This window comes from Eublepharis macularius, chromosome 1, assembly GCF_028583425.1.
Source record: "Eublepharis macularius isolate TG4126 chromosome 1, MPM_Emac_v1.0, whole genome shotgun sequence".
Classification (NCBI taxonomy): Eukaryota; Metazoa; Chordata; class Lepidosauria; order Squamata; family Eublepharidae; genus Eublepharis; species Eublepharis macularius.
Genome location: NC_072790.1, coordinates 147,451,914 through 147,477,090, shown reverse-complemented (window position 1 = coordinate 147,477,090; position 25,177 = coordinate 147,451,914). Strand labels below are relative to the sequence as shown.

General features: G+C 43.9%; 1 protein-coding gene across 1 annotated transcript in view; it reads right to left on the bottom strand.

Moving 5' to 3' along the window:
* Positions 1 to 679: 679 nt before the first annotated feature.
* DISC1 (DISC1 scaffold protein) overlaps positions 680 to 25,177 on the bottom strand; it is a 297,325-nt gene continuing 272,827 nt past the window's right edge. Inside the window, exons 12-14 of the mRNA XM_054972088.1 lie at positions 14,387 to 14,501; positions 1,343 to 1,347; positions 680 to 826 (exon numbers count right to left, since the gene is read on the bottom strand). Of these exons, the coding sequence (XP_054828063.1) occupies positions 680 to 826; positions 1,343 to 1,347; positions 14,387 to 14,501 (267 nt within the window). The remainder of the gene's footprint in view (positions 827 to 1,342; positions 1,348 to 14,386; positions 14,502 to 25,177) is intronic.

Sequence of the window (25,177 nt, the reverse complement as noted above, 5' to 3'; positions counted from 1 at the left end):
TAAGGCCTATATAGTGGTTTTACTAGCATCACAAGCACCCCAAATGATTAGCATGAGTATAGTTGTTCCTTCTCACGCAAACCATTTAAAATGCCCTCCCATTTATTGACCTTACTTTCCTCTTCTTCTCCCCTCCCATTTTTCTAAGTTGTGCATTCTTCTTCTCTAGCACCGGAGAATACAGCCTGTTCCCAAATGTAAAGGTCATAATGACAGTGTCACTGGCACCAGATTGGGGCTAAAACTTTGCAAAGGCAACTGATCCCTAGGTTGTCAGAAAATGAACTTATTACTTCTGAAAGTACAAACTTCAATGTTACTCTGTCAGGAGTATAGAAAAACAGACAGTGAAAATCACAAATAGATTGTCATGCCTTTCTTACAAAAATTTCACTTGGATGCATAATTTCAAATGCATCCGCTTGAGATCTGCACATAGAGGGGCAGGCAGGCAGGAGGGATGATCTGCTCTAAAAGCTGTCTCCAGGTCTGGGCCACTGAATGTGCAACCCACGATACATATCAGGCAAAACCCCGAGGCTCCATTTTTTTCTATAATTGATTTAGTTGTCATTAGTTATGCAGAGGCGGGAGGAATCCTTGAGGCCTGCTAAGGCAGCATTCTGTTCTTGAAAGCAACCCTCGAGACTTAGGCTTTCCCCCTCCGCCTTCCTCCTCATTACGCCTTTAAGCCTTGCTTTCCCGGACACCAGCTGTCACCAAGGAAGTCTGCAGCAGCATCTTCTTCTGCTTCCTTAGCTGGTTGGAGCTGCACCAGCATGGCCTGGAGAGTTTCCTTCACCATCTGGATCTCTCTCTGTAGAGACTGTATATATTTTATTAAGGAATAAATCGAAAGGTAATTGGCAGCTCCTTCCCCCTCTCCAGATTATTTAATAAGTTGTTGTTGTACTGTGCACAACAGATGGGCATAGCTAGCTAATTGCAGCATCAAGTTCATCCAAATTGCTTGGATTAAATATTAATACATATTTCACACTTGCTTCCTCCTCCCACATCTTCCTTAGGCCTGTAGGCAACAAACAGCTTTATGTAGCAATTCTGCTTGAGGGGTACAAAATGAGCAGGGGGGGGGGGTTGGTATGCATATGTAAGTGCAGATCCCAATGTGTTATACAAAGAAAATATTGCAGAGGAAATAATCTTAGATTTCAGCTTGAGTGTAATGTAAATTAACATAAAGAGCTCTTTCTGTCTCTTTGCCAAATTTGCAGGTCATAGATGGTAATTCTGACTTTCAGGAAAACATCTCTAAATTCAAATTCATTGTGCCCTCACACTCAGTTTAGGAATTAATTCCCTCTCCCTCTTTTTCTCACACTTCCACTGCAACTGCCCCCATAGAATAAAAGGCCACCCACCCATGCCTTTTATTTAAGCAGGAGCGGGGGGGGGGGGGAATAGAATCTACATTTTGAGCGTGTGTGCTTAAAAGTAAACTGTCTTCAATGGAATTTATCCTTAGTTAACAGTGCTGGGGATTGCAGTTTTCCTTGAGAACCTTAATTCTGCTGTTGATCAAATCAAACCCCTTTAAATGCTAACAGGTTTCATTCTAGAACTTAAAGCAAGTTGGGCACAAATGCTAATCTTCAGCAAGGGAACAGTCTGATAATAATAATGAAAATTAAAAATTCTGAGACAGAAACAAATGTTTGAAAAACCCCTATGCAAAAAAAGGTCAAAGTATAAGTTGTCAGTGATGTGCCTATCTGCTTTTACTTTTCTTTGAGTGCCTGATACATTAGGAAATGTTGCCTTACCCAAGAACAATGTCAACATGAAAAGATATCCTTAGGTTATGAAGTGGATAAATCAAAAAAACCCTTTTCTTTAGGAAAAGAATCACTGGAGGGAATTGTGTGAAAATTATGCAAATAACTTCAATGCCAGATTGTTGCAGACACCAATATGAAAAGCCTTTTGGCAGCTTCTGAGTATTAAAGTTTCCTCAAGATTTCATCTTTTATGTAATTTACATATATTTGCTTTAATGTATGACTCTTTCTCACTTTAAGAGAAACTAATATTTGTAAGGGGGGGGAAACAATTTTGCCCTAATTTTTAGACAGCTTTTTCAGTCTGAGGAAAGATACAGAGAAGCTGCTGACGGAAGTATCTGTATGTTAAGAAGCTCTCAAAAACATTATACAAAATACAAAGGATACCTCAGATGTAGCAAGACCATATGGATATGTCCTTGAGGTTGTAGCTTAATTGTAAAGGTCTGCAGAAATCATATGTGGCAACAGCAGGCCTTTAAGAAGTTTGCAAACACATCATAGAATCATAGAGAACATCTAGTCTAACCCCCTACCCAATGCAAGAACATCCTAAACCATCCTTGACAAGTATTCGTCCAGCTGCTCCTTGAAGAAGTTGCCAATGAGGGGGAACCCACCACAACCTTAGACAACTGATTCCACTGCTGAATTACTCTTAACATGAAGAAGTTTTCCTAATGTCCAGCCGGTCCCTTCCCTTCTGTAGTTTACACCCATTGTTTTGAATCCTATTCTTTGTTGCCAATAGGAACAGCTCCCTTCCCTCCTCTAAGTGACAGCCTTTTAAATACGTAAAGAGAGCAATCATGTCTCCCCTCAGCATCCTCTTCTCCAAACTAAACATTCCCCGGTCCCTCAGTCTTTCTTCATAGGGCTTGATCTCCAGCCCCCTGATTATCCTGGTTACTCTCCTGTGCACCCATTCCAAGTCGTTTACAACCTTTTTGAAGTGAGGCCTCCAGAACTGCACACAGTAGTCCATGTATGGTCTGACCATTTCAGTATAAAGTGGGACAATGGAATCCTATGATTTGGATATTATGCCTTTGTTGATACACCCTAAGACTGCATTTGCCTTTTTTGCTGCTGCATCACAGTGACTACTCATATTTAGCTTCGCATCCACCCATATCCAAAGATCTTGTTCACACACACTGCTATCCGGAAGTGTATCCCTCATCCAGCACATATGCTTTGGCATTTCTGTTAATATTTATTCTAAGATTATGTTAGGGGCTTTTCATTTATGTATTCTGCTAAATGATTACAAAAGAAGTATTAGGTAAAAAGAAATAAAGCAAACAATAGAGCAGGAAAGATAAGAACAAGAAAGAGCAAATGGATATGAAAGAAATGTATCTTGATAGAGGGACTGGCTTTTATCCTAAGATCCGTTTCTGATGAGGGGAAGCACTTCCATCATTGGACACGAGGGGGTGATTGCTGTCCATTCCCCCCACCCACTGCAGACCCTTGCCATGCCTGATTTGCTGTTCATGCGGGTTCACTACAACAGAACTTCTAGAGGAAAAAATCCTGCTGTGTAGGAGATTCAGCTCAGTAGATGATTCTTCCATCAGGACTGGATACATTACAGCTGCCTTGGACTGTGGTTTTGTTGCAAAAATAGTTACTGCCGAGGGCATTGTGTTTCCCCAGCTTATTTTGATTTTATGGTTTTGTTTTTGCATGTACCTTTAACAGTGGACAAATTGGTCCAAGAATAAAAGTGGTTACTGGATAAGGTCATTTGCTTTAAAAACTCTGGGGCAACTTTATGAGAATTCTGTGTCCAAGTTCCTGTATCCCAGTAGAAAGGACACATGTATTGCATCAGTTATGTGGAAGGGAAGGAAATGAATTTAGAAATTGTGAGAAGGTACTTGTATGTTGATATGTGTGAGTGACTGAAGGAGAACCACCTTGTCATAATGCAGAGAAAACTCAAACAATGATACTGAAAGAACTACCAGAGAGGGAAAGAGAAACATTTTTTGAGGGAGTAAAATGTGTGACTCGCTTCCTTCTGTCTCATTTGAATGAAATGAGAATCATTTCAGAATCATTAATGGAAACTTGCTTTTCAGCAAGGTGCAGAAAGAAGTGTTTTATACATGCAAAATTAAAATGGCCAACTCATTTCTTGTAACAAAAAATGCATTTTATCTCAGAGAAACCATTTCATGCTCTTAAATTGTCTGTCAAACCATAACGGCTAATTAAGATCCAAAATGACTGTGAAATTGCAATATAAAATCCATTTAATTTTACTTGGGAATGCTAGGCCTTTCCTGTCAGGAAAGTAACACCTCTCATCAACTCCGCAGACACCAGCAATGACTCACCCCTCTGACTTTAGTTCTTCCAATTAACAATTCAGATTATTTTCATGAGTTTGCCACTGATCAACAGTCATTCGCTCTTCTGTGGGTTTGTTTCACTATGCCAGGAAGCTATAATTCAACAAACTTATCAGTTGTAGAGATAGGAGCAAGTTTTACTCTTAATATGGGAGTTTGCTCCTTCATTGATTCCCAAATGCAAAGCCTACTTCTTAATATTTACTCTGAGATGCTACAATATTAAATAAAAAATCCCCAGTGGGTCTATGTAAATATTCAGTAGTGAGCATTAGTGTTGGCTTCTGCCTCCATTTGTGTTCTGTGTTATTCATGCCTTACTAACAAGCTGGTTGATTCCAGTATTCCGTGCCATAAAACATATAATGAACAACAATGGCATCTGGGATTTATTTCTTCTAATAGAAGAAGTTTAATTATTAATCAAAGCCACAATGTGTGCTTAAATATTGGCAGAATGGCTTGATGGCACCAGGAAGTCAGTTCTGAATTAACCTTTTAAATTCTCTCTCTCTCTTTCATTAAAGAGTCAATGGCTACAATTTTCTGCTCATTTAAGACCAAAGTACCATATCTACCTTCAAGTTGTTGGACTATCACACTCCTGGGATCCACTCTGCACTCAGGAATTGCCAACTTTAGTGTGTAATTTACCCATATACATCTTGGATTTGCTTTTCCTGTCAGAAATCTTGTGGGCACAAATAACATGCATCACTTTACTTAGTGGATCATCATTCATAGTAAGAGCTGGTTCAGATAGCATTTTCACCAACTGTTCTTTAATTTGTGATCCTCATGCAAGTGATGCACATGGGTCAGCGGTGTAACACAGAGGACACTTTCAGTCCTCTATAGATTAGTTTCTAGAGGTAGAATGTGATCTGAAACTTGAAATTCCTGGACTGTTTCCACAAAGATATTTCCCCAGCTGGCACAAAGCATGCCCACACTTTTTCTGGGAGTTTCTACATCATGCCATGCTGAGAAAAAACACCTAAATTGGCTAAAGTTTAATGCAAAACAAGACCAGTATCATCTATTATAGTGACTGCTATGTGCAAAGCTGGGTCTTCTATTGGTTCATTTCATCAGGCACAAAGAATGATTGCCATCTAGGCAACCTATTTGCCACCTAGTTGGTTTAGTCACCCCTTGAACACTTATACAAATTGAATCAAGGCCTCCTGACCACCCTTTACTCAGTTGAACCACATATGGTGTTGCTTGGGTAACTGGGAATGGGTGGTTCTACAGGAGTCACAGAACTACAACTCCATGTTGCTTTCCTTTTCTCCCAGGCATTCTACACACCTGATGGCCAATAGTCTGAGGCAGCACAGTGTACAGAACAGTGCTGTCACATTCAGTACAACAATGTAATGTCACATGTTGTGTAAAATAAGACATTACAGCAAATAAACAGAGAGAGCCACAACCTCATAGGCCCTACACCACTTCTTCTTCTATTGTCCAGCCTGCCAATCTTTGTCTGAAGCACTACTGTCTGTGTACCAGCCTGCAGAGCTAAGGTGGGTGGTGATCAGATACAGGGCTTTTTTGATGGTAGTGCCTTGCCTTTGCAATTCCCTGCCCCTTGAGCCTTACCTGGCATCAACTTTAGTTTCCTTCAGGTGCCAAGCCAAAACATTTCTCTTTACCCATGCTTTTAACTAAACAGTTCCATCTTTTTAGTTGTTTTGTGGTCTGCTCCTAGTCTGAAGCCTGTGTTATCAGTATTGTTGTAGACTGCTCTGTTTGTTCTTTGCTGCTTTTGTGCCAAGGCATGTATTTATGATTGATTTTTATTGGCTTGTTGGTACTGTTTTATAGTTTAAATAAATAAATACATATCGATAGAGTTTGGTTTTGTGTTTCTTGTAATTCACTCTTTCAGAAAGGTTTGCTAACAAGCCCAGATGAATATAATCACTTTTGCTTGCTCACTTATATATCACTGCTCTTTCCACCATTCTTTTGGTCTCTTTTAATCTTGCATTCCTGGTACTTCATTTCTCTATGCATTCAATTTCAGCAGGCTTTGTCATTTTTGAGATAATTTATTTGTAGAAGAATTTTGGAGGACAAGGAGACATAGTTTTCACCCCCACTCCACCCCACCCCAAAATGTTTACACCTTCCATTTAGGCAGGCATGGCAGGCAGCTGAAGGTTCAGGCAAAATTTACCCAGATGCCAGTTGGCATCTGTTTCCCTGTTCAAGGGATTTCATCTGGAATGGAACCAAATGCCCATCCTGCCATGATAATTTGTATTAAACACTGCAGTATGCAAATGAAACTGCTGGATAATATGTCATGTAGAGTACTTATTGAATATTTTAAAGGGAAAGTATTTTGCCAAGATTATATACTCTGTTTTGGCTGCAGATTATAATTAAGTAGATCATTTTTCTGTATGCAGAGCTCTATATGACAACACATATTTCTATAGTGAGAATATTATAAAGATTTCAGGATAAATTAGAATAATTTAGTCTCCACTTTATAGGTAATTCTATATGTCATCCATTGCTCACCAAAAGTGAATTTAAACCTACATTGTCAGGAATGTATATTCAGTTTCTGTTCTGCATCTTCTACTACTAGCTTATGCCTTAAGGGGCGGCCCCCAAATACAGTGTGTGGGTTCTCTCGGTGGTCACCCCTCCATGTGGGCCCAGGAGGCAGTCAGTGGAGCCAACTACCTCCCTTCTGCTCCCCATGGGCAACGGGCTCAGGGATGGCCGCACCCCCTTGTGCCCTCAGAAGCAGCCCCCAATTAGGGTATGGGGGTTCTCTTGGTGGCCGCCCCTCCTCACAGGCCTGGGAGGTGGTCAGTGGAGCTGACCACCTCCCTTCTGCCCCCCCGTGGGCAATGGGCTCAGAGGTGGAGTGGCCCGCACCTCCCTTGTGCCCAAGGGGCGCCCATCATATATGGTGTGTGGGTTCTGTCAGTGGCCACCCCTCCTCGTGGGCATATCACACCTGCCAGATATGGTGACAGTGACGGATGCCTCCTCCTCTCTGGAGAGAGATCCAGAGGAGTTAGCTGTGTTAGTCTGTATTTGCCATATGTGGTGGCAGGGGACAAATGGATGGATGATGTCTCCCTCTCTTGGGGGAGGTTACTCTAAGATCCACTCTTACGAAGGGCCTTCTCCCCAACCCGTGGGTTCGGGGGTGGCCTGTATCCATAGGTGCCACCATGTCCATAAGGTGGGGTCTGAGGACAGACAATGGGCCTCCTTGGGCCCTAAGGGGCGCACACTACATTTCCCATGTGGGTTAAGTCCCACTCTTGAGGACGGCTACTGACGAAACCCACCAGCTGGATAGGGTAGCACTGAATGGACAGAGGTTGGGGGGATGGTACTCTGATGGAATGGATGGACGGACTCTTGCCCACTGTCTGTCCTCAGAACCCACCTTATGGACATGGCGGCACCTATGGATACCATCCCACATTGGTTGGGGGAGAAGCATCGAGGACAGAAAGATGCCTGGCCCTCGTTCTGAGGAAGACTGGTGGTGGCTGATGAGAACCCACCTCCCGGACTTGGCAGCACTCCCCTTCGGGTGAGGAAATTCTAAATGCCTGGGGGGCATCTCCTCTCACCCTGGGATGTGCATGGGTGGATGGGATGGATGGATGGACACCTCCCCCTTTGGGGGAGAATGACACCACTGATCTCCTCTGTTCCCTGGGACAGGTCATCCTCTTGATCCACTGGCTGGACAGATGCCTATCTACCCCTCTTTGGGCTATGGCAGTACCTGCCAGAGCACACAATCGAGACATCATGACCCCCCACCCCAGAGAGGATGTGGCCTTCATCACAGACCTGTGCACTGCGAGCCCTCGGGTGAGGAACCCTCTTAGCTTTGCTCTAGATCCAGGCGGTGGACCTGAGAATGGGAGAGGCCAAAGCCACCACACAGACAGCTTGCCACAGATGGAACAGACATGCATGGGAGGGTGGGATGGACGGATGACTCCCCCTTGCGGGGAGGAAATTCTAAAAATGCCCAGGGGCAGTCTCCCCTCGCCCCGGGATGTGCATGGGTGGGAGGGAGAGATGGATGGATGCCTCACCCTTGGGGGGGGGAGGAAATTCTATGGGGGTGGGCCATCTCCCTCACCCCAGGACAGCAGAGCAATGCAATGGAATCGTGGCTGACAGTCACCTCCACATCTTTCCAAAGGCACAGGTTCTCAAAATAAGGACTCGGCATGGAGACCGCAGGGCAGCAGAGGCGGACTATGCTCTTCCCCCTTGCCAGGGACCAACAGGGACCTACAAAATCCACCTGCCGGACATGGCAGCCCCAGCAGAACCCCTGCCCCCAGGGCTAGGAGGGAAAGAAACAGTCCCCTGGACAGAGCGGTGCATGCAGTACCTGCCCCAGCAGCACACATGCCCCTGCAAAAGAGCAGCAGCTTCTGAGAGAACCCATCTGCCGTACATGGCTGCACTCCTCTTGAGGGGAGGAAATTCTAAAAATGCCCAGGGGGGCCATTTCCCCTCACCTCGGGATGTGCATGGGTGGATGGGGCGGATGCCTCCCCCTTGGAGGGAGGAAATTCTAAATGCCCGGGGGGGGGGCTGTCTCCACTCACCCTGGGATGTGCATGGGTGGGTGGGACCAACAGACGGACACCTCCTCCTTGGGGAGAGGAAATTCTACATGCCCGGGGGGCCTCTCCCTTACCCCAGGACAGGAGAGTCACGCAACAGAATCATGCCCACTGGTCACTCCTTTCCAGGCAGCTCTGGTTTTCAAAATAAGACCTCTGGTCTGCATGGAGACCACAGGGCAGCACTGCTGAACTATGCCCTCCCCCCTGCTAGGGGCCAACAGGGACCCACAGAACCCACCTGCCAGATGTGGCAGCACTGGCAGAACCCCTGCCCCATGTCAGGGAGCAGAGGAGACAGTCCCCTGCACAGAGACAGCAGGGCAGCACAGCTGAGCTATGCCCATTCCCCATGCTGAGAAGTTGCATGGCTAACAGCACCAACAGAACCCACCCTCCGGACATGGCGGTACCGATGGATGCCCTCCACATCCTTTCAAGAGGGACCAGTGTTCAAAATAAGACTCCACCTCCCGCCAGTAAAACCCACCAGTTGGAGTTGGTGGCATTGACGGATGCCTCCCATTATTTGGTTTGTGGCAGTACCTACCACAGCACACAATTGAAACAGGCCTCCCCCTGTGAGGAGATATTTGACAGTGCTACCGACCAACTGACACAGACTTCCCCCTGAACGATGTGTGAGTGGCCCAGACAAAGCCTGACGGTGGACCACTTTACTTTTGGCGCAGGAGGGACATAACCCACAGACCCCTTACAATTAAGGACAGGTGCTTCAAGAAAGAATATCAGTCCTGTGAGCCCTCGGGCAAGGATCCCTATAAGCTTGACCCCAGAGCTAGGTGGTGGCCCTGAGACTGGCACCCAAGAGCGCACAGACACCTTGCCGTTCGATACAGGTGCTCAAAGAAAGAAAAGGAGGAACAAAAACAAAAGGTTGTCCTGTGTGAGCCTCCAGGGGAGGTGCCCACATTCATCTTTGCCCCAGAGCCAGGCGGTGGCCCTGAGACCGGTGCCCAAACACCACACAGACACCTTGCCATTCAATACAGGTGCTCAAAGAAATAGTAAGGAGGAACACAAACAAAAGGTTGTCCTGTGTGAGCTTCCAGGGGAGGTGCCCACATTCAGCTTTGCCCCAGAGCCAGGCAGTGGCCCCGAGACCGGTGCTCAAAGCCAGAAGAAGGAGGAACACAAACAAAATGGTTGTCCTGTGATTCCCCCCGGCGGAGGTGCCCACTCAGCTTTGACTCAGAGTCCCCCAACAAATCAGGAGTAGCACTCAGCCAGGAAAATGGCAGGAAACAAGAGTGAAGGAATAAATAAAACAAAAAGAAGAGTGAATGACTGAGACCTCACAACAGAAGCACAGGAGGAAGCTTTTTCCCTGGAGCCTGGCAGTAGGCAGGCGGACACACATTGATCCGGGGTGGCTCAGGGCCTAGACAAGTCCAGGTCCAAGGAGGGGTACCCAACCAGGGGGAGGTTGACCTTAATAAAGGACAACCTATCCACCAGGTCTGGGTGTAGACGTGCACAGTGGGGATTGAAGGTCTCCCAGATGGAAGAATACCCACTTGCTCTGGACACTTGTGGGAGGGCAGGAGAGGATGTTAGTGGCCACGATGGAGAGGTCTGGACAGATGGCAGATTTTCGTGCCCAATACTCCAGGGGGTTGGTGTGGGGAGGCTCAGTGGGCTCAGCAAGGTACTCTCACACCATGGCCCACACCGAGTCCTCCAACCTGACAGACACACCGACCCTGCTGGTGTCAACTGCACAGCCCACTGCATATGACCAGAGGTCCCTGGGGACGGCCAGCTCATTTACAGCCTCCTGCTCCTGCTCCTCCTCCACCCCCGCCACACCCTCAACCCTCTGTCCCGCTTTCTGTACCTGATACCTGTGCACCGCTCTGTGCAGGACCTTCTTCCAGTCCTGCAGCTGGCCGTCCCACATGGTGATGCTGCCCTTTATCCGGGGGTCACATATGCAGGCCAGTCTGTATGGCTGCTCCAGGCAGAGAGGATGCAAGCGGGTGGTTATGCCCGCGTGCAACCTCCTGACCAAGTCCTTGACCTGGGGGCAAGATTGTCCTCATTCTCCAGCTCGTTGACCAGCACCCAGTCCAGCCCATAGATCAGGGGGATGTCCTGTCCCAGGCTGGACTGGTATGGGCATAGGAGCTCAGTGATGTCCTTAAAGGGCTTAAGGACACGGACCATCTAGGAGAGAGCCAACTAGTCCACATAGCTGATGCTGACCTCCTCTCCCTCCCGCATAATAGCCATGGACGACATGATGTCTTGGACCGGGATTTTTTTCTCCACCAGACGACTAACCATGTCATAGGTGGAGTTCCAGTGGGTGGGCATGTCCTGGTACAGGTAGTGTTCAGGACTGCCCCCCTCCCCCGCCTCTGGAGCAGCTCATGTGAAGATTTCACATTGTGGAAGAAGTGCAAAGCCAGATGCTGGCAGTTGTCCAACAGTCACGCATGGACAACGTTTCCTGGTCCCAGGTGGCCTTGACCTTGCTACCAAGCTCAAGAGCATCCACCATGATCAGGTGCAACTTATGCGCAAAGGTATACAAGGCCATTGAGGGATGCCTCTTTCAGGGCTGCCAGCATGTTGCTTCCTGCATCAGTGACCATGATGCCACGGACAAAATCACCCCCGGGCGGCCATTCCCTCAGCCCAGCCTTGATCGTGGTGGTGATATTTTTCCCCATGTGATCATCATCCATCCCCCGTGCCTGGATCATGACCATTCTGTACCCCAGCTGCAAGGGCATCACCTCACCCTGGGGCCCGAGTATTTCCCTGGGGTAGCGGAGGTCCTTCGGCTGCCACCAATGGGCAGTGAGAGCAAGGTAGCTGTGATGGTAGCCACTCCACATATATGCCATGAAGTGCATGGTCCGACCTTTGGCACATGACAGCTCCCGAACAGCCATGTCTCACACACTGCAGTAGAGGGTGGGAATGACTCACTGGCCAATGGTCCGCCACTATGGCATCATGAACCAGGGGGTGAAATGACTCAGCAGCCTCCGAAAGCCCACACCATCCATGATAGACAAAGGGAGTCCTTCCAGGACAATCATCTCCGCCAGCACACAAGTGCTCACCTCCTGAGCCCTCCCCCTGACTCTTTTGATAGGCACCATCCCCAACCCCGAGGGGACAAGCTCCTGCAAGGTAGCCTGCCTGGACTCCCACCCACATCAACCTTGGGCAAGGCTTCTTGCTCGCGGTGGACTCCCATGACCCTCTCCCATTTTTCTGATCAGGAGCCCTCCTCTTCCACACGCCAGATGATTTGCATTGCTCTGGAGGCAGCAGGCTTGGGTGGTACCTCTGCAGATGCAAGCGGAGAGCGGTTGATGACAGGTGCATAGGGTCACAGCCCTGATGCACCAGGGCATCACAGGAATGACACCACACTGTACAGGGGTCATTGGAAGGGACTGGAAGTGCTGCTACAGTGCCTGACCAAAATGGCGACCTGGAGTTGGCGAGTCAGGAGGAGGACGAAGGATTACCAGCCGTGGTGTGGTGCAGGGCTTGGAAGACGGAGTGAGGGGAGGACTGCAGGCAGGGACAGTCCCAAGAGTTTGGGATTGGGAGGAGCTGGATGTCTCTCCAAAACCCCGACTTTCTTCCTGAGATTCCCCCTTGTCATCTTCCTGTTCTGCCTCCTCCACAGCCCCCACAGGGGGATCTACCGCAGTTGGAGTCTCTGGTGCCTCTGAGACCTCCCCTCCCCCAGTATTGCTGTGCTCTGATGGGCAACCAGGACAAGCTGTGCACTTCCTCCCCCCATGACCACCCTTGCTCTTCATTCCACACCTCATAGTGCTGCACGCAAAAATAAGTTGGAAGCAATAGAAACAAGATAACTTGGAGGAGTTTCTGCCCTCAGGTGACTAAGTCACACAAAGCTGGGCCCCAGAGAAAGGCAGTGGCCCTGGGACTGGGCTTGGGGGAGAGCCCCTAAACAACACAGAGAGAGACACCTGCCCAGGCGGCAGAGGGGCTCAAAATAAAAAGGAGATACACACAGTGGGTGCGCGAAAACAAGACTGAGCTGCAACAAAGAGGCATGCACAGCAAGCAAGAGAGAGAAAGCAAGAAAGCTGGGACCTCAGTAGGAACCCACACAAAGCTGGGCCCCCGAGCAAGGCAGTGGCCCTGGGACTGGGCTTGGTGGAGAGGCCCTAAACCAAAACCAAAGGCAACAAGGAAACAGCAAGAGTAAGCCATCAAAAGAGCAGAGAAAGAATTGAGAAGAGACAAAGACAAGCAAATAAAAAAGGGGAGGCCTAGCACAGGCCCCACAGACAGGCTAAGGCCTGAGAATAGGGTGGGGTGGGGTGGAGGAAAAAAGGCACCCTCACCCAAAGACCTTCCCCCAGCAAGGCCAAGAGCTGCAAATAAGAGGCTTCTTTCAATCTCTTTTGAAGCAGCAGCAGCCAAGAGCACAATCCCAAATCTACACTCTCTCACTACTCCAATCCCAGCAACAGATCCTCCTCCCTCTCCCTCTGTCTACTGGGACTGAAACATGAGACAGAGAGGTACCTTTTATAAAAAACGCTGACATAGGAGGTCTGTGGTTGGCTGACAGACCTGCCTAACAGGGTTTAGAGGGGTGAGATTGGTGTGCCCATGGCTACAGAAGGCCCACCTCCTTTGTTGCATAGGGGACTGACCCCCAGCTCCTGGCTGTATAGGGCAGAATGGAAGCTATTTAAAAATACCATGAGGAGATTAGGCTGAGGCATTCATATTCGCCCACCCTTTCCAAGTGCCAAAATGACTGCACACTTCCTGCAGCTATGTCAGCACTTGAAAAAGCCATGGGGGAACAAGAGTGACTCCAGCCCACTGTACTTCAAGCCTGATCAGGATCAGACCTGTGCAGCAATTTTATATTGCTTAAAATGGCAGTGGCATCCATGAATCGGACCCGTGGATGCCATCACATCTAGTTTTGCCCAGAGGCCATGGCATGAAGATATAACACAGCTCTGCTGTGAAAAGAAAAAAAAAGAGTCTGTTAAAGGGCTGAAAGGGGAGGAAGGAAGCAGAGGTTAGGTCTCCCAGTTTGAAGCCCTACAAGCCCTACAAATTATGCTTGGAATGAGCACAATGCTATGGGGAAGCTCCCAACAGAAGTGGACATGTCCAGAGGTCCACATGAGGAAAATCCCCATGTGGAAGTAGCCCATGTGATTTACTGGGATTGGATGCTCATCTTGTGCTAATCTGATTCCTGTTTTAAAAAAACTCCTGCAGGAGCATCCTCATAGTACAAGATAGCAGCATTTATTTTGGATGTGCCCCTCCTTCTGGTCCTTTACCCTAACATGGAACTCATCATTCCTTAGTCCATTAACTATGGTGTAATCAATCTGGTGGAACTCCCACAAGGCTCTCACAAATCACTTTTCAGTCCCAACACATAATTCAATAATGTAGGGCTTTGAAGATGAATGCTCAAAATTTAACACAATTCTTTTCAGCAGGATTGACACAATGTCAATTTCAGAAATGTATCAATGAAACATATAACTTTACCGGGAATATTAACAATGTAACTCACAAAGGATATGACTGAGGCTTTCGTCACAGCTGCAGATTGCTGTTTGAAGCTGATCTTCAAGATGCAGCAATTTCTCACTAATTTGTTCACATTTTTCTTCAAGTTCTGTAGAAAGTACTGGGAATTCCTATAAGCAGATAAAAATTAAGAAAGTGTGTATGCTCTTGGTTTCCATTAGCATGATTTGGGAACATGTTAAACAGGTGGTGGTGGAAAGTGCTGTCAAGTCATAACTGACTTATGGTGACCCCTGCTGCAGTTTTCAAGGCAAGAGACTAACAGAGATGGTTTTCATTGCCTGCCTCTGCATAACAATCTACATCTTTGTTGGGGGTCTCCCAATCAATTACTAACCAAGGCTTAGCTTTCGAGATCTGACAAGATTGGACTTGCCTGGGCTATACATGGTGCCATCGGTACATTAATATTTTATTATTCAGGGTCAAACTTGACATGATAGCTGCAGACCCATCTCTCTAACTGCAGGGCTATCAGATATAAGCTAGAGCTTGGTGCCCAATTATCAGAGCAGATATAGTGCACAGGTAACACAGAGCTTACCTCCTCACCTCCAGTCTATTGCCTAGGGACTTTTATCTCAGGCACTTTTAGTTCTCAGCTCATCTAGGTAAAAGTACATGGGCAACATGATGAGCAAGGGAAAACAAAGTTTCCATACCCTACACACTCTTAAAATTGGGCTCACACCTCTGCTTCATTGGATCAGTCATTACATTTAGTTTCAGCCTCTTGCTATGGGATGTTCAAACCTCACTGAGGGGACAATTTGTATCAGAATTGAAACAGAATTCAAAGTCAAAATCCCTGTTAAAAAGCACCTGTATGCAGGGAGGGTGGATTTGAGCCATAGGGCTGGTGCAGAGGGGATTTAATCCTTTCTTTTCTGCTGTTTTCCTGACAGAAATTCTCCCCCTGCCCCAACATATTAGGAAAAAGACATGCTTACAAGTATGTGATCCACCAAGAAAAACACAGCTTGACAAACCACACTGTTTTTATTATCCTGGGAAGTAGCAAAAAGCAGGTGGTGATTTGTACCCTTATTAGACTTTGGTTTGGTAGGTCACAAGTTGAGCATGCCTGCTTTACCACATCCCTCTCATCTACATCACACATCTTATAGAGGAATTGGATTAGCTTCAGTCAAATGGCCTAATTTTCTTTCAGCAGTCAAGAAAGATATGGGTGATGCAACTCAGTCATGTTGACTGATGAGGCACTATCTCTAAAAAGCAGTCACTAGAGACACTGTTGTCAATTTCCATCAGCTTTCTGAGTCACTGCTCTTTAGTTGATATCACGCCTATATGCCTGCAAATTTTTTGGGAGGTGTCTCACCTTACAATGGGTATCTGATCCTTCTGTGGAGTCAGTTGCAATTCTTTTGAAATCTCATGGGAATTGCACATTTTGGACTTTGGGTCAGAATTCCACCCACCGTTTTAGAAACATGGACAATATTAACAGTGAGCATTTTCAGAAACCAAGCTAACAATCAAGGTAGGAACATTTTCTTGTCTGAAGCAACTAAGTGAAACTTTACATTATAACACATTTAGTGCAATTATTAGTCTGCCCCCTAAACCATGATACCTTGGGTTTTTAAAAGTCATACAAATTTCCAATCAACAATGCTGCTTTGTTTTCTATATTCTTAAGTGTCTCTTTTAGAAAGGGCATTTAAAAATCCTATCATCATTGGCTGCATTACAGTAAGCAACAAACTAAGACTGAGAAGAGGGGAAGGCTAGGCAAGAAAATTAAATTTCAAAATGAGAGGGAAAAATTGAAACAGATAAACAGAGATTAGAGAGCCAGACTGCAAGAAGAGAACATTCAGAAGATGAAAATGAGAATAATGTTAATATTACCTCTTAAAGACAATATAGAAACCAAAGCATTCTACATATAAATTGAGAAAGTTGTGGAACAGACAGGAAAACAAGGGAGTGGCCAATGGAGGCAAACACAGAATCCAATTGTTGTTATGCAAGATACACGTTTATGGAAGGGAGTTATTACATTTTTGGTGCAGGTGAAATGAATAGTTCTAGTGAGAAATGCAGAATTTTACTGATGGGAAAGATGCAGGGCAATAAGTCACAAATAAAAGAAACAACAATCCTGAATGGAAACCACAACTGGGGATAAATAACGAACTATCTGACTCTAATATCTATAACCTATAAATTTATCTCTGAAAGTGCTAAGTGCTAAGTGCAATAAATACAATTCATGTCATAAATACAATAAATACAATTCATCTGTCAATGTAATAATCCACTCTTCCGTCTGAGAAGGAAATATATACAGAGCTCATAAATTTTCAAAACATTTTTCAAAATATTCAAAATTGACTGTCTTCCAAGAAAACTTCAGTATTGGTTCATTAGTCTTTTAAGTAAATGGTCATGTGTTCTTCAGTTTCTGAATAGCTATGCCGGCACTGAGTACTCCCACGTAGCTGCCAGTTCAATAAGTACGTGGGTCGTAATTAGGTTGTTTAAATCAAAGTTGGTAAATTCTTGCTTTGTTTTTTCTTTCTTTTCTAGGTGAAGACAAAAGAAAACAAGAGGAACCCCAAAGGATTCCCTACTCGTTACGATCAAATGTTGCTTTAAGATAGATATAGTAATTTTGCTTCAACCAAGAGCAGTATTTCTTCCTCTTTCTCTTCCTTGTAGGTGGAGCCGAGAAAACTAGAAGGGGGACCTCGAAGGATCCTCAGCCCGACAAGTGGCCGGCTATATTATCAAACTTGTTTCATCCAATATCAACTTCCTCAGGGGCTAGTAGACTGATCCACCTATACAATTGTCTTTCTATAAATAAGTTTTTCTTATTACAAACTTGTCTGTTCCTTGTGGCTACCCACCATGTACAAAAATATCCAGACTTCAACATAGACTGAAACACTTACCAAAGCTATAGTATATAAAGTTTCATGTGCATAACTTTAGCGCACCTCAAAGACGGCCGTATATAAATGTTCCCACCCCGCCAGAGACATTATATACAGATGCGCAGCAGCCCAAATAACATTTAAAGAAACTAACAAAATGTGTTAACAACGTACAATGATACATTTCACAAAAAGCAAGATAGATTAAATTCAGAGTTCAATCCCTTAAATTGGAGACTATAGATATTAGAGTCAGATAGTTCTTTATTTATCCTCAGGTGTGGTTTCCATTCAGGATTGTTGGTTCTTGCCAGGGGCGCCTCTTTTTGGTTTACAAATAAAAGAAGAGCAGGAATGTGAAGACCTTTGCAGGAAGCAATGGCATGTGGCCTCCAGAAATGACAAGGAAAGCAAACAATTCAGGAGGACTTGCTTCTTTCAGGAGCCACAACTGGATGCAGGAATTTCCCTACTCACCATATCTCCTGAAAAATTAGATGACTATTTTGCATAGCTCCCCACTGAGTTCACTGGGCTTCATTTCAGTTTACTGAGCAAGTAAGAATAGAGAAAAAATTTCCCTCCTTGAGAGCTTGTGTTAGGGAAACAAAAAAGGGAAAGATCTCTCCATCAACAAACACAAGTAAAACTTTAAGTGCTCTAATTCCCAATAATGCTGAACTCATCACTCCAAAACTCCAGTAAGAAAAATGCACTTGTACCAGGAATCACTATGGTGTAAGTTTTTAAATGTGTTGGTGATGGGAGTAAAAAGGCAGGGGAAGATCTCTCTATATTGACCACCAAACGTCCTTCTGTCAGTAACAGGTGACAGAAAACAATGAAGAACAACTCATCCATCAAACTGTTAAATTGTTATCAAACACCCAGCAGGATCCTGCATATTTTAGGACAAAAATACACCTGAGCAATTTACAAGACTGGAAAGCTATTAGAAAACACCTTTGTGACTAGCATACAAGAAGAGATGACAGCCTTGTAAGCAAACCTTGCTATCTAATAAGCTTTCAAGGAGCTTTCAGTCATGAAATCATTTATTTTCATTGCTCTGAAAATTCTTAAAAGTACTGATTACTAATGGGAGCATCCATCTCAGAATACCAATTTTGTTCAAAATGTTCACCATTTATTAAAAATAATTAGATTGGGATAAAGCTATCTTTACGCGAGGGTTAGGCAAAATAACTAAATGCTGAGCAAAGCCTTCATATACTTATAGTAAGGACTATATACAGAGCTAGTTTTAAAGCTGAGCATCTGATTTCAGTGAGGAAAGCTTTCAACGCTGCATGAAAACTCCTAAGTCCATGTTTAATGAATGAAAGCTATGAAACAAGGTCCTCAAAATCTTATCACTACACAAGGTTAAAAATTTCAGCAATCGCAGTTAAGAAAATGGGGGGAAGGATTTTTTTAAAGTTGAGCTGTAACTCCAGAATGTTAATTTAGTGAGCAATTTCGCTCAATCTGATTTAAGGGCATTTTTTAAAATTGGGTGGTATTATTATATGAAGTCATAGATCGGACTCCTACTGGCACCAAGCAAAATTTCCAGAGTTGATTTGAAAACAACCTATGATATAAATAAATTCCTGATTGTATTGCAAACTATGGGATCTTGAAATTCTGTGCTATTCAGCAATAAGATTGATGCAAGTTTCTCAAATCTTTAAAAAATTTATTACACTTTAATTTTATGATAACTCAGACTTACGATCTAACTAAATTAGTGATCACGGCTAAATCTTAAAGCAGTGAATTCCATGTTAATTACGTTTTAGGGAAGAGCATCATCCTTTTGTCTGTTCTGAATATACTGCCTTTCAGCTTCACTAGGTGCTTGCAAGTTCTAGTATTACAGGAGAAGAATAATTCTTTCTATGCATAATTTTATAAACTTGATCATGTCTTTAGTTGTCTTTCCTCCAAACTAAAACCCCCCAAATTCATTAGCCTTTCCTTTCAAACAGTTGATCCTTTTGGTTGTTCTATTCTGTATTTTTTCCAGCTCTACAACATCCTTTTTAAAGATATAGTGACCAGAACTGAACAGAGCATTCCAAACGGTGGGGTAATTTTGTTTTCAACTCCTTTCCTAATAATAATCCTTAGGATAGTATTTGCCTTGTTCACCACTGCTGCACACAATGTCAATGTTTTCATAGAATGATCCACTACTGGTTAGTTACACTACCAGTTCAGATCCCAACAAGCATATATGTAAAGTTAGGGTGTTTGGGGGGGTGCGGTTTGCCCCAATATGCATCATTTTACATTTACATTGAAAACTTCATTTGTCAGGCCCACTCACCCTATTTGGAGAGACCGTTTAGGAGTTCTCCACAATCTGTTTTAATTCTCACCGACCTGAACAATTTGGTATCGTCTGCATACTTGGCCACTTTTTTACTAATCAAGGAGCTTCCTGATTTTTCTGTGATTTTCCATCCTGCTCAGAGAAAGTGGTCTTGTAGCAGTTTGTTGTTTAAATATTAAGCACAGTTCCCTCTCTCACCTGACACTTTGTTCTGAGATTTGTCAGATAAGAGTCTGGTGGGTAAATGTGAGGGTCATTCTGTCAGATATTTCCATTTGTGCTAAGTTACAACTGAGGTTTATGTAGTTTTGTAAACTACATAACTCTAAAGGTAGTTGTTTTCTTTCAGAGTGATGTTTAGTTTTGCAGAATGCTGCAGTTTGATTTTTCAGAAAATGTTCACTTTACAGTGCTGAGAACTGTGTATACTTGCCTATTCATTTCTCCAAGTAAACTATGAAGAAAAACCACATACATCATTTTTCCATTGGCAAGTATGATAAAACTAGGTCTCTGCCCACACATATATTTGTATCATAACATTAAGGACAGAGAAAACTACAACGCAATGAAGGCAAATATCCCCCACAGTTCTCATGTCACAAGTAAGCCAATTTGCAAATAAGACACATTTTCCCGATGCCACTTTTTGCTAAGCAATTTCCCATTTTGCTACAACAGACTAACATGGTTACCCCATGGGAATACTACTTGGGTGTCCATTAAACTCAATGGGCTTAGAAGGGTATAACTCTGATTGGGATTGTATAATTAACTAACTTTGGTAGGCATGCCAGCTGCCTGCCCTCTTGGAGAAACAGAAGTTGGCCACTGTTACCCATGTTTTGATCATATTAAGGCTCCATTAGCCACTAGATTGTTAGCTGGTAAATATTATCAACAACACTGCCGGCCAATTTTGAAGGGAAAAAACCCAATGTAATTTTTGCATCATTTAACATCTCATGGTAATACTTATGCTTTGCTTCAGTCCTGTTTCAGAATGGTTCCAGATTTCTACAAATCCATTGCATTGTTTATTGGATATCCTGTGCATTGACTTACTCTGTGTAAGCTGCCTTGAGCCCTAGTGAGAAAGGTGAAGTATAAATAACATGACAAATACATTTCTAAGTACATTCCTTTTTTAAATCTGTGGCTAATAACCAGCGTACATTAACCTGAACTGGTAACATTAAATTTGTTTGGCCTAATTTTTCTTACGTGACTGTAAGAAATTCTGCATAGGGAGAGGTATACAATGAGATGTCTATCTGTAACATGCCCCTTGCGGTGAAAGAAAATGAGGACATTTCTAGAAGATCTAGTGGAAATCTTTTTTTATGTTCTGTTAAAACTTGTTATGGTGATCTCCCGCCTTGTGTACTATGGCTTAACCTAGCTTGTTTATTTTGTGATGAGGAGGTTTGATAGGTCCCTCAAGAGTCCAAAGCTGTCCTACTGTTTTCTACAAACATCACAGATGGGTACTAGTTTGCTGGAGGGGTTTGATGTACTTCATACCAGAGACCATATGCTGCCTCCCCTGTTTACCTTGCATACCTCATGCTCTCTTGTCAGCTGCCAGTGGCTGATGTCTGGACTTCATCCATGAACTATTGTTATCATTCTTTCCTGATAACAGGTGTTTCCGCTATCTTTGTGCCTCTGGGATTATGGAACATTTTGTGCTCCAGAACAGTTAATAAATGCATTTATCTCTTCACATGAGTAATATACAGGTTTTTTCTCCTTTCATTGATTTTTGTATGACTGAAAAACCCTTTCCTCTAATATCTTTCCATTTTATATACTGATGAACTTCACTATTGGTTATGGGAGTTTAAAAAATGTGAACTAACATTTTGACTGTGAAATCTCTTTTAGTCCCAGAGGAAGTTATTTTACATTTATGCTCATAGCGAGGCTCCTAGAATCAAGGAAACGGATATTATCTTGCTAGGCAAACCACAGGCTCAGTGCACAGCTTTTTAACATTTGAAAATTTAGGTAACACGGGCTGCAGTAATGCACCCTGAACACAACAGCCTATGTTCAATGAATAATTAACTTTTAAAAAATCTCTTTCTGGCTCAGGGCAGCTTGCACTGTATAAAAATTATGATGATACAATCATTTAATATAATCAGTAAACCAATGTACCATATAAATACAATTACTAACAGCAGTGACTGCAGTCAGGTTATGTATCTAGCAGGACAAATATTGTAGGTGTAAAATATCACACACACATACACACACATGTATGCATCTTGTATCTATGATACAAGTGTTGGCATGTTGGATCTTATTTTACTTATGTATGTATTTAAAACATTTATATGTAGCCTTTCCACCCGAAATAGGGTCCCCAAAGATAATTAAATCATTAAAATAACATTTAAAATACATATATAAATGCAATAAAAATATAGAGACATATAGACATATAGACAAACACACACAACCAGGAAAGAGAGCCAATAAAAGCTTACTGGGGTATACCAAATGAAACAAAAAAATCTTCACCCACTGTGTTAGCAGTCAACCCTGACCCTCATGCTAAGGGAAGCTTATTTTTATTTTTTATTTGCTTCAACTTATATTCCACCCTCCCACACCAGCAGGCTCTGGGCGGATTACACTGCATAAACATTTCAATAAAATATTATATTTCAAAGATTTAAAACCACAATAAATAGAGTATAAATATTTTTAAAATTACAAAATTACAAGATTACAAAGTTTCAACAGAAATGCCTGGTGGACTAGCTCTGTTTTACAGGCCCAGCAGAAAGATAAATCCTGCCGAACCTTGGTCTCATTAGACAGAGCATTCCACCAGGTTGGAGCCAGGACCGAAAAGGCCTTGGCTCTGGTCAAGGCCGGGCGGGCCTCCCTGGGGCCAGGGACCGTTAATAGATGTTTAACACTAGATCGGAGCATCCTCTGTGGCACATATAGGGAGAGGGAGTCCCGCAGATACGCGGGCCCCAGTCCTCATTGGGCTTTATAGGTCATTACCAAAACCTTGAATCTGATTTGGTACTCTACTGGCAGCCAATGCAATTGGCGCAACACCAGTGTTATATGTGCTGTACTCAGCACCCTGGTGATGACACACGCCATTGCATTTTGAATGAGCGGCAACTGCCGGATCAGAACCAAGGGGAGCCCCACGTAGAGCGCGTTATAGTAGTCCAGCCTAGAGATAACCATTGTCTGGATTTCTCTGGTTAAAGTCACGGGTAGAAAGATAGGGAGCAAGTTGCCTGGCTTGACGAAGATGGAAAAAAGAAGACCTGGCAAATGCAGCGACCTGGGCCTCCATTTTCAAGGAGGCATCCAGGATCACCCCCAGGTTCCTGACTCTTGGAACTGGAGTAAGTTCCGCCCCATCAAGGTTAGGGAGCCGAGGTCCCAAATCCACACTCCTGTAACTCAAGTAAAGGATCTCTGTCTTCATGAGGTTTAATTTCAGCTGACTCTGCTTCAACCATCCAGTCATGGCATGCCCCAGAGCATCCGGAGCAGAGCCAGGCCGGCCGTCCATCAACAGATATAGCTGGGAGGACTTCCGGTTTGGGATCATGGTGGTCTGACGCAGCTCAGGAGCGGAGCTGTCCAAGCTGCTGTTTGTGAGGGCTAGTGGGGTGATAGATCGCCCGTGGCTCCGTTCTCAGGCGGCGAACAGACATGAACGCTCAGGATCCAGAGGGTGCGTTGATCTCGGCTGTGGGGGGAGATCTGCACAACAATCGCCCACCCAGCCTTGAGGTCCCGCTCTATGAAGGATGGCAAAGATCTCTGCAGCAGCTTTGGGTTCATTGAATTGACATAAGATCATCGTACCCAAGCTTCAGCAATTAATTTGGACTAATTTGGAACATTTTGAGTACTGAAACAGCGATTACAACCTGCAAATAGAACTGTTAAGGTAAAGATTGCTATCTCTCTTTTCGAGAAGAATTTTGATAAGAGGAACTGAATTAATTTGGAAGAGAAAGATTGCTAAGTTTTAAAGACTTACTGGCTATGTTCTGGCAAAGTGATTGAGTTAAAAAGAATTTATTTAGAAGAATTAGAGCAGGAAAGTGATTATTGTTTACATACCTGCGGTCTAAGAGAGAAAGTGACTGTGGGAAACTTGAAGAAACACGAGAACTGCTGTGTGGCGGTGACGGAGCAGGAAGTGCATCATAGCAATAGAGTAATGGGCTGGAAGCAGCGGCTAAAGGGAACCCAGAAAAGGAAGTGCGCCATTTTGGAAAAGGGAAAGGGCAAGGCCTCAACATAAGCGGAAGTGGGCCATCTTGGAGAAGGATAAGGGCAGAAGCTTCGAGTCAAAACCATAGAGAAAAGACGCCCGCCATTTTGGACACCGGAATTTTTTAATTGGAGAAGAATTTGTTTAAAACAGAGGACTTAACTTTGAAAATAATAAATTATTTTCACCACGGAGTTGCGGAAGAGAGCGGACTCATGGGAGCGAGGTAAAGCTAGCCCCACGATGTCAAAGAAGGAGTGGCAGTTGGCGTTGGAGAGCCTTGATAAGAAAGTGGCGGATGGAAACAAAGAGATTAAGGATATGATAAGGGATATGGCGAAAGATTTTAAAGAGACACTTAAATCGGAGGTGGCAGAAGTAACCAAGAGTATTGATGAGGTCAAGAAGGAATTACAAATGACGCAGTTGAAAGTTAAAGTAATGGAAGATGAAGTTGATAAATTGTCTGCTTCTTTTAAGATAGAAACCAAGGGTTTGCAAGGAAGAATGGCCGTGATGGAATGTAAACACATGGAAAGACAACTCAGATTTTGCGGAGTCCCCGAAGTAGAGGGGAAATCAGCCCAAGAGCAGATATCAGAAATACTTGCAGAATTTTTGGACAAGGAAGTGGAAGAAGTTGCGGCTCTTCTGGATGTGGTGTACAGAATTAATTCAAAATATGCAGCTCAAAAAAATCTACCAAGAGATATGATAGTGCAATTTACAACAAAAAGAACAAGAGAAGATATTGTGAGTAAGCAGTTTCAAAACCCTTTGGAAATTGCTGGAAAAAGAGTGCGAATAATGAAAGAGCTATCTAGGGGAGTCTTGTTGGAAAGGAAGAAATATAGAGAATTGGTTCAAATGTTGAAGGATTTGAATATTAGATATAGATGGGAGATACCAGAGGGTTTGAGTTTTGAATTCCAAACAGTCAAGAAAACCATCATGAGATGGAGAGGTTTTTTATGGACAATGAAAAGGACTTACCTAAAAGATCCAGAATTTGATTATGGAATGCAAAATTATATCTTGGAATGTAAAAGGACTGAACTCACCTTCTAAACGTAAAACTACCTTCCATTGTATTGTCGAAGGCTTTCACGGCTGGAGAACGATGGTTGTTGTGGGTTTTCCGGGCTGTATTGCCGTGGTCTTGGCATTGTAGTTTGGGTATTTTTGTATTTTTATATTTTTCGGGTGGGTCTGAATACTGCTTGAAGGTTATGCTTTTTCATAAGCTTTCCCATCTGATCAGTAATTCCTTTGATA